Below are 14903 nucleotides of genomic sequence, written 5' to 3' on the forward strand. Positions count from 1 at the left end.
AGATTTGGGCACGTCAGATTAATATTATGAAAGTGTCAACCTACGGACATGACCAGACACTAATATCCTAGATTAGAATTAATCAATTCCACAGTTGGACTTGAAGTTATTTACATAAAACGGCCCTATTTTAAGGTAGAATCTGCATTATTAAAACGTTTGTATTACTATTTTAAAACATTACATAATAAAACTTGAATTATTTAGACTAATAGAAAAATGGAATTTCAATTAAAAATACTGTTATTCAAACTTGTATTAAAAGTTTTACGGTTCGAAACTTCAAACCCACGTTATATAGTTATTGTCAAATTAATAACAAAAACGTTGGGTAAGTTGCGATACAGTGGGATTACTTTATTTAAAATAATATTTATTCGGTCTGTTGGATTCAATGAAACTTGGTGGGCGTCTGGCGGGAAGTTTCTAGTGCTAATGGTTTCGCGTAACTTTGTTTTGGAAGAAATTGTTAAACTTGTGAAATTAAAGCTTTAATGTGAAGGTGTTGCCGAGATGTTCGAAAAGTAAATGTTCTAATTGTTCGAGTACTTTGAGAGGTATAAAAATTTTATTTTACTTTTCGAGAAAACGAGACGTGTCGTCTCAAACTAGAAAATTGTTTAATAATCGAATAATTTTCATTATTCAAGAATGCTTTTTTATTACAGTAATACTGTAACTGAAAAGATTCTTTTTTATTACTTAAAAAATAATTTTATGGTAAGATTCTGAATAATTTTACAGTAATTTAATAATTATACTAACCTAAAAATTCGTTTTTTTGTTAATAAAGAATTTTCTTTAATATATTTACTTTTAACTTTTTATTTATTGTATAAAGTTTACACTTACGTATATATTGGAACAATCACAAAATAAATTATTCAAATTATATTTTAATCAATGTTTAATTTAATCGGAGTTTAAACATATGCAGTTAATTCATAGAGACTGCAAAGAACAAATGTTTAATATTTAATTAAATAAATTTATATAAAATGTTCAAATATGTATGAATTGCAAAAATAACTAAAAAACATTTTTTAAAAACATACCCTACTTTAATAATTATTATTTTAGCATACTACGACAATGTCCTTAGTTATGGTAATATAAAGCTATATGCATCAATCAATTACGGCGGTAAATCCTGTTAGTAACACGTGAAGTGAGTTGCATCGTTTTTGCCCTGTTTGTCTTATTAGCTTCCCGCGCCCGAAATTAGTTTGCCAAGTTAATTGTCAGGCTGAATGGATGCCACGGTGACGGAGCCTCAAAATGATAATTGTACCTGTAGTTTAATTTGTCAAGTTGTTCACCTAATGAAAAGTGGAATTTTAATTGCCGGTGTCACTATCATAACGAACAACGTCACAACTTTTCTGTTACAAGCACCGGAAATGTAAAGAATTTAAATGTATTTTCTTTCGAGCAGGATGAATATACGGTGATGGTTCTGTTACGGTTTAAATTTTAGAATGGGAGATAAACACAAACTCGTTAAGAAAATTTATGAGACATAAATTTAATTACTCCTTTAATTATTTACCATAATATGGACTTTAATGTTCGGACTCTTAAAAGATGAACTGATGGTCGCAAGAAGTTTTATATTCAAAATTTGATGTGTATACTACTAAAGTGAAACGAAATATTACCACTATTTACTACGATATCAATGCTGTTAATACATGAGTGATACAATCACTCCTTTTGGATGCAACGTAGATGTGAACCATAAGCACAACCGGGTAAGATATGAGTATATTGCCATGGTGATCAAAATGAAATTCCTTATCCGCATTCGACTCACGATATCTATTACAATCGTGATTTAGATTCGCCTCTTGATATCAATCGAACTTTTATGAAGACAGTGTTATTTTAAAATGCCGCGTTACCGGCAATATATTTCCACTACAGCGCATTAGATTCAAACTTCTCACTATTTTCCACATACACCTATTCGCATATGACGGCACGATGTCTGATGAATAATATAACCCAATGCATTTCAAATTTCAAAAGGATTTTATGTTTAATAGAAACATATGCATTCGAGAAAGACGGTTTCATTTATTACGCCGAAAAATAAATGCAACTGACTTAGCTACGTAGCAACGAACACTGGCTTTTGAATGTTGTGACAGGGATTTGGGAATGAAAAAACAATTTTAAAATCTAGCGCTTGAAAAATATGATGTCGGAAATATAATTAGCAGCTGCTTTTTAATTATGAAAGTTAACACCATGATCAACAAATGTAAAATTAATGGAATACTACACAATGCTAATTGTACGGCGACAGGTATAACTTTTTCCAATAAAGGCCACAAAAAGCGGTTTTATATGAACTTCCACGCAATTTATTAAGCTCGACAGGAAAATTCTCATATACGTTCAGAACACTTAATCATTTTCTACTAATGCATAAACAATTAAGAAATTGCGTGACACCGTATTTCATAGAGGTGGAACCGCCTCTCAGTAATTTACATTTAGATTTGTTAGATACATGGAACCCTTAATAGCTGGAAAGCAAATAATGCTTGTTATTAGCCAATCTGATTGCGATAACACGGTTTTATAGGAGATATTCGATGGAAATTAGGTTTTATTGCAGAAAGTATTATACATGCAAAAAATATTTGTTTGCAAATCCTTTTTTATTAAATGTAGTGGTAGCCAGAGAAATAACAGGCATTACTATTACATTTAAAATAATTGCACTATTTTAATTAATTTTATACCTAATTCAAAACAATTTCTATTTAAATTAAATCTTAAACAAAGTAAATGCAGAATGTGACTAGTCACAGGAATAGCACACATTTAAAAAATATTTATTAAATAATTTATATTTTAAAAAAATGGTTAATATTTTATTGATTGTTCGTATCGCCTATAAATAACCAGGCTAAAATTCAATGAGTTATCTATCGTTAACAGTCGCCTAAAACTAAAATCCGCCTCTCATAAATTAAAAACAATAATTAATCTAAATTTAAAGGAGTTCTACTAAAGCTTTCAATTGGATTTAAATCTGAACTTTACGCTAGCCAATCGAAAACGATGAATATAACAAACTTTAAACAATTTTTACACTCATGTTTCGGATCATTATCATACAGAAAAATGGTTATATAACATCTCTCATGATATCTCTATTCATAGAATGGTTCATATTATCAATAATTATTTGTACTACATCATCCCAAGAAAAAGAACATCAAACCAAGTATTTTCCGTGTTTCAAAAAATTTTATTTGGAGGACGGCGTACGTCTTGTTTACTATTTGCTCCTATTCTACTGAACTTGAATTCGTCACTCCAAAGTATTCTTCTCCAAAATTTTGGATGTTAATAGTGTTTTTTGATACTCTACTGAAATACATCCTAATTGTGTTCATTTAGTCGACGTCTAATTGCTTTATTAGATACTGATAATATATGACTCAATCAATTCATTTTTTTACTTGCCTAGTAGATAAGAATTTCGTTTCCTTCTTTTAATTCTTCCAACTTGTCTGTTGATTAAACTTTTCTAATTATATTAGAACTTGATGTTTCATGTTAATTATTATTTCCCTTTTCCTTTGAGTACAATATTTGCTTTCTTCCCATTGAAAATTTATTCAATAAATTAATATAAATACTACTAAGAATCTTACTATTAAGAGTATTGTTAAATAATAACACAAACGTAAATATATTTAATGTGATATGCGTAATAAAAGAGCAGGAAAGCATATAGGATATTGAAATATGTTTTATACAAGGTGTTTCACAACTTATCCGACAATTTTCAACCAGATACTCACTATTACATAAGTAGTCGATTTATCATTTTTGTTTAAACTTCTTATGTAATAGTGAGTATGTAGTTAAAATTTTTCGGATAAGTTGTGAAACACCTTGTATACTTACGCGTCAAATTTTGAATTAGTTCCTTTTAACATATGAAATATCTTACAAAATATATAATTTTAAATTTCTGTTGTCGTCATTGTATTTAAATATACAATTTTAATTGTAAATATTTAAGTAGAAAGGATTAAAATTATTGTATTTGAAATTAAGTTTAAATATTCAAATCTATGAATATAGGTCATCTTTGTTAATAATCGTTGAAAAAGTTCAATTAAAATAATTGAATAATATTATTAATTTATTATCATATTCTTATTGATACTATAAGTTAAATAACTAGTATTAATTATTTTATTATTAATAATTATACAGCATTATTGCGTTTCTGGAGAAAGCACCACCTTAATTTACCAGAAGCATTTACATAATTTGACTTTTGGGGGTTTCTATTTAAAACGGAGGCAAAACATCAAGGGGAAAATGATGACATAATCAAGTTAAGTAAATGTGTTTCGTAGCGACGCCACGTAAGAAATTACCAGACAGTTCTTTAATAAATGATAACAGAGACAAGATGAACTTTCTTGGCACTTGTATGACGTTATCTGAAGACATACAGAGGCAAATTTTCTTCAACTAATGTGTTGTTATAATGCCCAACATACAAGTACATTTTTATATATAATAAATCAGTAGAAAATATTCTGTGTGTACCACATTCATGTTGAAAATCAACATAGTAAATCCAGAAATTAGTAATTGAATTGATATTTAAGTAATTGAATTGATATTACACTGAAAAATTCGTGAGAAATATTTGAATATAGTTTCTAAAATTGTAATAAGGGTCCTAATCTCACTGACTTATTAAAATATCAATTGTATCAATTAAATAAAATTTATATAATTAAATATAGTAATTATAAATTTTATATAATGTCCTATTATATATTATTTCCACAACAACTACAAAATTTTATAAAATGTGAAAAATAGATTAAAGGAAACTCTTTTGATATTGAGTTATTCCAATCCAATCAAACTGAACTAATTTTATCTTTTCCATTATTTTTGTACTACTACCACTTTAAGTAGCATTATTAAATGTACCTTTTAATAGTAAAAAGGTCAGTAGTGTGAGGATTCCTAGCGCCAATGCTAGAAATGTTTCCCTATTTCTTAGGGTTACTTTTATTAATAATATTTCTTTTTATTATTTCAATTTCAATTTTAAATCTCGCTATTCCCTAACCTTAATCTTCGATGTCATTATAGGCATATATAATTTTGACTTATTGACATTATATAAAAATTTTCAGTTGAACTTATACGAACAACAAGCAAAATGAGTGCGAATAATTCCAGATACGCCACATCAATGGGAAATTCACAAGATCGATGTAGATTGAATAGTACTATGAATAGTACTATGAATAGTACTATTAATAACATTAATAATCGTCCGATTCCTTGTGTGTGCCCTCCGGAGATGCAAGCTCCTAAAGTTAAGCCACCAAAAGAAGAAATTAAAAAAGAAAAGAAAAAGGAAACTATTATGGAATGGTTTGACAGATGCGTCGAAAAAGAGCTGAAAAAGAGACGAGAATCTATAGTTGCCGATCAGGAACTAGAGGGTGTGAAAATTCCAAAGAAAGGTCTTCCAGTTACCGATGAATTCATGGACAGAATGGCTGAGTCGAGAGCCACGGGAATCGAAATCGAGACAAAAATGCGATTGGAACCCGACTCGGAATTATCAAATGCCGTCGACAAACTAGCAATGGCCGAGGCTATGATTTGTTTTGCCGGTGCGGTTAAAGCGGCCGAAGCTGCCGTTGAATTGGCACCTCCGGAGAAGGCCGAAGAGGCAGCGGTTGAAGGAGCAAAGAGGTACCAGTGCTTTAATTGTGTAAATACCAGCAACGAAGCCTCAGCCGGTGCCGCTAAGCCCGTCGAAATTATTGGATACATTGGTGTGACAAAGCCAAAAGATTTGTAATAAACGAATAATGTTATATTATACTCATAAAATTTTTGACAATAAACTAAATTTATTCAAATGGCTTTTATAAAATACAGTTATTAAAAAAGTATATTGATTTCACGCATGTTCTATCTAACGAATCTGATTGATCTTTTTGGATCTGGATGTGGTAGAGCGTCTTCTTCATCAGGGGATAGAGAAATATTATCCAACTCGATTTCCGGTTGTCCAGGAAATGGTAGATTTGAAAATTTTATACTTTTTGACAAGTTCGATTGCCTAGATTGTTTATTTTCCATATGTAGTATTGACGGCCTAACCGAATCTTTGGTGGTTTGTACCGATAATAATTCATCACAATCATCTTGAAATGTTTCCCTGTTTGACTGATAGCTCTTTCTGGATTTGGTAGTTGATTCTCTATCATATCCGTTAGTATGTACTTCACATCTGTAATCTTGAAGGCAACTTTCATTTGGAGAACATACTTTGTGAGGTAGGAAGCAACTTTCAGGTTGACAGCAATATATTCTATCATTGTCCATTACGGTCTCGGACTCTCTTCCATTGCTGTAACTATCAAAGACTGATTGATTCATCGACTCTCTTGTAGGCAAAACTGACGTTCTTTTCCCGCTTTCGATAGTTTTCCGGGTTGTTGTCGATCCGGTTTTTGGCATAGTTGCCCCAGACTCTCTATTTGACATGGTTGCTATTGAGCCTACATTCGATAAGCATGATGTACGTGCAAATGAACCATTGTCCATATATTCGTCGATATATTTATCAAAGCTAGATTTTCCTGCACTTTTTCTAGATGTTGCAATAGACTCCCTATTTGACATAGTTGCCATAGAATCTCTATTTGGCATATCTCTCATAGACTCCCTATTTGCAATAGTTGCATTAGACTCTCTATCTAGTACATAATCTATTGATTTTTCCTTTGGCATGCCTATAGATTCCCTATGAAGTTCACTTGCTCTTGACTTTCTTACTGAAGTGCTTCTCCTATTTTGTAGAGATGTTTCATCCTCGAAAAATGTTCCTCTTGATTGACAGCTTTTTCTAGAAGGTCCCATTGAGGCTCTATTACTCCTTTCTTCGAATTTACTATTTTTACACCTCTCACGCAAACAATTCTCAAGAAGAGTGCATATATTTCTATTCTTTAAACAATCGTCAGGTTGACAACATTCAGTTCTTTTATCTATTCCGTAGTGGTCAGATATGATTTCGAACTCAACAGTAGTTTCGGGTCTGTCATTTATTTGAGGTTTGATGTTTGTCCGTGATGTGCATTGAACTGCTTGCGCTTCGACACGATCGATTGGGTCTATAAAATCTTCAGATTTACATTGACATGGCTTCCGATTTATTATATGTGAAGAGGACATTTGAAAGTAATACAAAAATTTATTGTCATTTTTACGTCAATCCATAAAAATTGTCAAGGTTCCTTTTTTAATTTCACGCTTATTATGCCTAGCGAAAATTAATATTCTTTTAAAATATTTATTTATGCTTAGGTCTAGAGATAAGGAAATTAAAATTATAATACGTATTAATAAAAATTTAATATGAATTTACGTAATGTTGTAAATTAATCTGTTAAAATAGCTTTTAATAAATTTCATTGAAATTCAATTAGATTATCGAGATCGATTTTTTAATTGGGAAAGAATCTCCTTATATTTTATTTTTTTCAGTTTAATCCACTAAACTTTACGTAAGCTGGACAGCTACTCTGTTTCCACATCCTTACTGTTCTTTTCTGATTCTTCTATAGGCAAATCAGATCGTGTCTCTGTAGCAACACTTCCTCGTATTTGTGGACGACAATCACTCCCATATAACCCCATTGTTGATCCAGACATAATGTTTTCATCAGACTTTAAGTGTAACTTATTTTCTACAATACATTCGTTAATCGGTGTGCATTTGGTTTTATATGTGTCACAAACAGGTTGACACGAATACAAGAGATTTTGGTAATACAAATTTTTATTATAGGAACTTGTCAGTTCATAAGGAATATTTGAAAGAGTCCCTCTTGATACTTTCTCATTTCTGTTTTGTCTCATTGACAAATCTTTAGAATTCTCGCTCTCATTTTTCTTTGTTAGTGTATTATGTAAACTTACAACAGAGTCTCTTTCCGTAGCTTCCCCACTTTTTCTGGACTCTTCAGTTGAATTTTTTATTTCCTGTGACTTTTCTATAATACAGCTTTCAAAAGGTTCACATATAAATATTTTTTGATATAATAAACTTTCATTTAGATTATCTATTGACTCATTTCTGCTTTGTCTCATTGGCACATCTTTATCACTTGTGCTCTCACTTTTCTTTGTTAGTGTATTATGTAAACTACAAACTGTCTTCTTTTCTGTAGCTTCTGCACTTTTTCCGGACTTTTGTATTGAATTTCTTATACTCCGTGACGTTTCTATAATACAGTTATCAAAAGGTTCACATATAAACATTTTTTGATACACTAAATCTTCATTTAGATTTTCTATTGACTCATTTCTGCTTTCTCTCATACACACATTTTTATCATTTATGCTCTCATGTGTCTCTGTTACTCTATTATGTAAACCTAAAACTGTGTCTCTTCCTGTAGTTTCTTTATTTTTCCTGGACTCTTGGAGAATTGAATTTCTTATTTCCCGTGACTTTTCTATAATACAGTTTTCAAAAGGTTCACATATAAACATTTTTTGATATAATAAACTTTCATTCAGATTTTCCATTGACTCATTTCTGTTTTGTCTCATATCATTTATGCTCTCATTTTTCTTTGTTAGTTTATTATGTAAACTACAACCTGTCTCCTTTTCTGTAGCTTCTCCACTTTTTCTGGACTCTTCAATTGAATTTCTTATACCTTGCGATGTTTCTATAACACAATTTTCAAAAGGTTCACATATAAACATTTTTTGGTACACTAAATTTTTATTTAGATTTTCAATTGACTCATTTCTGCTTTGTCTCATAGACGCATGTTTATCATTTATGCTCACATGTTCCTTTGTTACTGCATTATGTAAACTTAAAACTGTGTCTCTTTCTGTAGCTTTTTTACTTTGGACCATTGAATTTCTTATTTCCCGTGACGTTTCTATAATACAATTTTCAAACGGTTCACATGTGAACATTTTTTGATAAAATAAACTTTCATTTGTATTTTCTATTGACACCTTATGAGATGAAGTTGTCACACTTGTCATGTGACCTCTCGATGATTCTGTCACGACACCACTACTCAAATACGAACATTCCTTCTTTGCTTTTTTGCCATTTTTAATATCAGGTTCTTTCGTTGACATTTGTTTGTCAACATGTGTAACTTTATTAGTTATTTCATTATTCATTTGGGACTGAGGCACAAGTTTACTTTGTTTATTTGACTGATTTTTATTATTTTGCAGTTTATTTAATTTAGGATGTTGTCTCATGTATTGACTAGTAGCGTGGCTAGTATTGTTTTCGGTCAGCGTTCTCCTCACACTTGTAGCAGCATATTGTTGTTTAGATAAAAACATTAAATTGACATCTTGATATTCCCTTGTACAATTATTTAAAGGTATGCATTCCTGTTTATTTTGCGTACAGTCATTTGGAGCTTGACAACTATAATCCATTTATTTAGTACTCAAGCCATTGATAATTGGCCAAAAGATCCAAACTTAAATTTAATAAAAAATAAAATCTAGGGACCTCACTTCAACATAACATTTTGATTATGACGGTTTTTGATTTAATGTCACTCTGCGCAATATGCATATTAGTATTATTTAGTACTTAATTAAAATCTAGGTGCTAAGGGATCTTTATGTGTAAATTACAAAACGCTTTGAAAATTGTTAACAATTAGAATAAATTAAAGTATAATTAAACCAACTGGAATTTTGGAATGTACCATCGGTAATTTATACATTGTAAATACATGCACGCGCTGAATAATTTAACAAACCTAATTAAGTAGTGTTTTATTTGTTACCTTGGAGAGTGGAATAATTGGTTGCTTTATTAAAATTTACCTGAAACAAATAGAGGAAAATTAGCTTAGCATAGATTACATCCGATAGCATGCAAAATATATGGCAACGGTTAAGTTTTTGCACATATTTTTATAGCATGTAATTAACATACAATTAAAAATTTAAAATATATACGAAGAGGTTGAAAATTTATTGAACTAATTAAAAACGTATTTATAATGTATAAATGTGTAATTATCCATTGTTCTAAAAATTTATAATTCCAGAATAACGATAAATAAGAGAATATTTAATAACTTTAACTTTAAATAAAAATGTTAATTATTGAAGAAAATTAGAGCACAACGTTGCGACCAAAACATCAAGTAATAAGCAGCTTCCGTTCGAAGAATAAGCACAGCAAACAATGTCAAAAGTTGGAAACAGTAATGCTGAATATTTTATATGAAAACTTCAAACCCACACATACCTTCCTGTTTTATAACTTAAGACATAAAACTATAAAACGTAGAGGCAGTTGATTTTAATTTTGAAGCGCAATTTCGGTGGAAGTTTTGGGATTTACATTTGATACGCAAAGAATTTATTAAATAAGTCTTAAGATGCTTGTTGAATACTAGATATAAAGAGTTTAATATTTCATTTAATGTTCACTTACCGCAAGGATATAAATATATTTATGATTATGTTTCCTACTTTTATCGTATATAAACGACAATCTCCTTATTTTATTTTTAATGCAGCAATAAAATTTAAAGAAATTTAATTAATTTTAATATTGGATAAAATAGCAAATAAACAAAAAGTGATAAAAACATTCGGGCTCTATAAATCTATATATAAGAGCAAGATAAATCATTGTGATAGTAAGAAAAATATTTGTTGAGAAACTTCAATATACGCTGAGACAGAGGAAATTGCAAGAGCACTACTTTCCCAGGACCAACATCCCAGCAGGCACACGATCCTCCCCGCCATGCAGCCCCTTATGGTCTAAGTATTTTCGCGTCGTGGCACTTTCCCCGTTGGACGGTAAAAAATCTAAGTTATGCTTAAATAAACGCGTCGGACTTTCTTACGGATCGTCCTCTCCGGCCGCACGAATAATATCTTCTCCACCTTTTTACTCCTTTTAATATTCGTACTGTGACATGAACTCGAGAAAATGATTGCATTACCAAGATAAACATGGAAATATTGAGGCGTTTTATTACGAAGTTGGCGTTGTTAAATTTTTGCCGGCTCGAGTAGGTACTTTCTTTCTAGTACCGGCAACTTAAGTGTTTTTACTCGGTGGGAAATGGAAAAGGGCAAATGTGATTACCCTTGCCTGTAAAAAATAGAATTAGGAAATTTTACTTCACGCGAGTTTTATTGTTTTTGGTGCATAACAATTTTGAAATTATCATTTATAATGAGCACACACTTTAAGGAAACATTACTTTAGTGAGGAATGTGAATTATCAATTTTCTGATTTATCTGAAGAGGTCAGGCTTATCAAAAGAGGCAATCAGGGATTTAGCTCTGGAGACTTACATTAGATAAAGTTTTCTGTCGATGACCTGCAATGTGTTCAAACCAACTAATTTGTGACAACGTAAATATTACATGTTTGACATTTAAGAATTTATTTATTTTTCGCAAACGTCCATCAACATGCACGGAATGTGGACCCTGTCGGCGTAATTTAGGCGGTCGGAGATTTACGAGCGTGAGATAAATTTTCGGCAAACGTCATGACGGTGCGTCTGGGGTCATATGAATGTGAAATTTTACAGTTTTATTCCGTCGTCATTCGCGCCAACCGTATCGATTCGTTGCGTAGGATAAGGAGGCTGGAAAAGGGCTGGCAGGCAGGACAACATATGCGGTCACCGAAGTGAGACATCAATCTTATCTTCTCGCCGCTGAGACTCTCGAATTGCTTTACTACTGCATAGTCGTAAATCCCGAAACTTTCTGCTCGTCGAGATGGATTAGATTCTCTTTTCATGTTTTACAACAGTTTACGACACAATTGGGGGCTTTGTGTGCGAACACGCGGAGCCCTTTGCATCCTATAACTCTTAACTCGATTATTTATTGTAATTTAAATAGTGTGTGTTTGGAATACTGTTCTATGCCACTTACGATATATTCCCGGTACCAATATTGAAAGCGTCATGCGGCTGAAATTCAATTTTCTCCGTCTCTGTTCTGCTCCGTTCCCGTCTCCATCAAGTTCTAACATCAACCATAATAACTTTAGGAACAAGTCGAATTCCTTTTATATATAATATCCTATCATGTGCAACGATTATCACACAAATTATAATTGAAATAATTAATAGTAATTCATTGGGATTTTTAATATATTTTATATAAAGGATCATCCTTTTATCCAAATAATATATAATTTATAACGTTCTTTGAAATAACACCTTTTCATTTCAAAAAACAATATTTTGCTTCTCTTACTACTGAATAATGTCAAACATGAGGTATATGATTGTACGCTCTATACTTAATGTAATGTTATAATAAATTGTTTATTTATATTTACTTTTTTAAAGAACCGTACAGAATAAGTTGAATAATACGTGGCCAGCTTTTCTTTCCAAACCGTCCTTTCAACTGAACACCGAAGTAAATCGGTTAAATTCAATTTTGGCGAGTTCCGTACAAGAGATTTATTTGTGAAAAGTATTTACAGCATCTGAAACTTTCCCGAATGCCCTGCAAAATGGAAAAATATTGCGGCATTATTGTCGCCGACCAATTGTGTTTAGTGACTTCAGTGAAACAAATAGCTTTGTTCCAATACTTAGCAACATACGAATTTAGAATAAACCGGGTTGCTAAATCCTATTTTGAGGTTAAAGTGTATTTCTAGGCCCTTAAATTTACATTTGATTTTGTTTCATTTTGTTTATTTTAGTACAAATTCAGACAAATGTAACATTACAAACTAACTTTAGAATCAGATAGCCTTCTGATGCTTATCTGGAAAATAAATTTACGAATTTATCCAAACAATGCTAAATGGATTCGATATAACTTTAGAAAAATAGTTTGTCATGGTAAAGATTTTATAATATTACATTAAAAGTTTTGATCTCTATTAATTGTTTAAATTAGTAAATTTAATTATTAACCATTTCCGGGTCCAAATAACATAGATTCAAGTTTCAAAAACATTAAGAGAGGAACTTTTAATTATGACTTAGAACTTTATTCAACTTTAACGCTGACTGGTTATTGTGAAAAGGAAATATTTCAGCGAGTTTTAGCATCAAACATAAGAAATAACTTTCGTCCTGTAAAATACCATATTATATCTAAACTTTGATATACAACTGTACTGAATGTTTTCTTAAAAGGTATTCTTAGTATCTCTAAATAATAGAGTTCATCCGTTTCGGTTAAACTAAATATATAATTTCCAAAGTAGGCATATAGAAGATTTAAGAAAAAAATGACGGGCATAAAAAAGGCTTTCTCGACTGTTATCATAATTTATTTTTCCAATCGCCATAGAAGCAAAGCAATTTTCCGAATTGATTCCGAAATAAAAACGTGATGCTCAGCAATCAATATACATTTGAATTGGATTGCATTTTGAGGACAAATATAAAAGGCGACGTCCCCGGAGAATAATAAAGTAATTTAATAGAATACAGGGCATCAGAGGGTTAAACGCGATTTTACGATGGAACAAACCAAAGTTGGATACCTAACAGCAACTAGACGAAAAGTAGATATATAAGTTTCGCTATAAATCTCTTGAGCCGCACCAAACATACATTGGGTCTTCAATTTTAACTTCACACATTACTTTGAGGACAATAAAAGATAGTTACGGTCTGTACTTATTTTATATAAACAGTTGAATACTAAACTTAACAGTCTGATTTATTTAATATTAACTGCTTGATGTGCCTGTTGGTCGGTAGGAGACCTCTATTTCCGAATTCCCTTAATGTTGTTTGAATTGTTTACAGTTGTGCTTACTATTTATGAATGCGCCTGGATCACGTGCTAATGTCTTTGATGTGATTAAGTCTTTGATGAGACCAAGTATTCCCGCCTGGCAATTTCCTCTATATCTAACATGTTAAGTACGGAGAATCGGCATACGTGACCACTTCATCTAATCGACGCTTCGGACCTGTGATTAGTCAATATTATGTCAATTATATTATATCGGCGTTTGAACATAACTTCGTGTAATTGCAACTGGAGGTTTCCCTTCCAAACCACGTGTTTCAAGTAGGCGGCGATTCTGGCTAATTAAAGTAATTACATTAGTCTTGCTTTATGTGATAAAACGGACACATATTCTTGTATGTAAATGGCTGCGAACCGCAGAGGACTAGTTGACGGTAAACCAAGTATGATCAAAGCGCTTTTTTTAATTGGGCAAATCAAAATATAAAATGAGAATTGCTCTCCGCACACAATACACAGCGCAAATTGTAATCAAACAACATGGATTCCATTTTGTGATACGTATTTGAAATAAAACATACAATGAATTATGTAATAATTTGCCTATTTCGTTATAGAAATTATTTTCACTGGAGCTTAGTGAAAATGTTTCCAAACTGTATTCTATTGATGGGAGTTTTAATTACAATTCCACAAATTAGGCTTTTTTCAAAATAAAGTTATAGCTTCTGTTATATTTTTTGAGTTTAAATTGGACTTTTGGTTAAATTATTTTAAAATGATATTTCAACTTTTTTTAATGCGTAATGATGTATAGATGTCAAAATTTTATTTTTTAAAAAGTGTAGTAGGTGTAGCTTCATGAAGAAGGACAATTCGTTATTTTTAGAACAAAATCTACTAGAAACGTATGTTACCAAAAACTGTTCCAATTTTAACAAAATGTATCAAATTCTGGTACCTTATATTTTTATCGTTATTTCCGCGGACACTGTCCAAACAATGGTAGGTTTGCAGTTGGCAAATATAATAGACATGAACGGACATAATATTTTGATTAATCTGTTAATGCATAAAACAGGTGCGAATTAATATTAGTGTTCGGCTTTGTCTC

At 31.2% G+C, this 14903-nt stretch overlaps 2 protein-coding genes across 5 annotated transcripts in view; one reads left to right on the forward strand and one right to left on the reverse strand.

The window, feature by feature from the left end:
- The window catches only part of LOC109600751 (furin-like protease 2), a 323673-nt gene that overhangs the window by 141528 nt on the left and 167242 nt on the right, over positions 1 to 14903 (reverse strand). The window lies entirely within an intron of this gene.
- Positions 5171 to 5930, forward strand: LOC126265030 (uncharacterized). Its single transcript, XM_049965274.1, has one exon. The coding sequence runs from the start codon at positions 5216 to 5218 to the stop codon at positions 5867 to 5869; it is 654 nt and encodes a 217-aa protein (XP_049821231.1). The 5' UTR covers positions 5171 to 5215; the 3' UTR covers positions 5870 to 5930.

The sequence above is a fragment of the Aethina tumida genome, chromosome 3, assembly GCF_024364675.1.
Source record: "Aethina tumida isolate Nest 87 chromosome 3, icAetTumi1.1, whole genome shotgun sequence".
Taxonomy (NCBI): Eukaryota; Metazoa; Arthropoda; class Insecta; order Coleoptera; family Nitidulidae; genus Aethina; species Aethina tumida.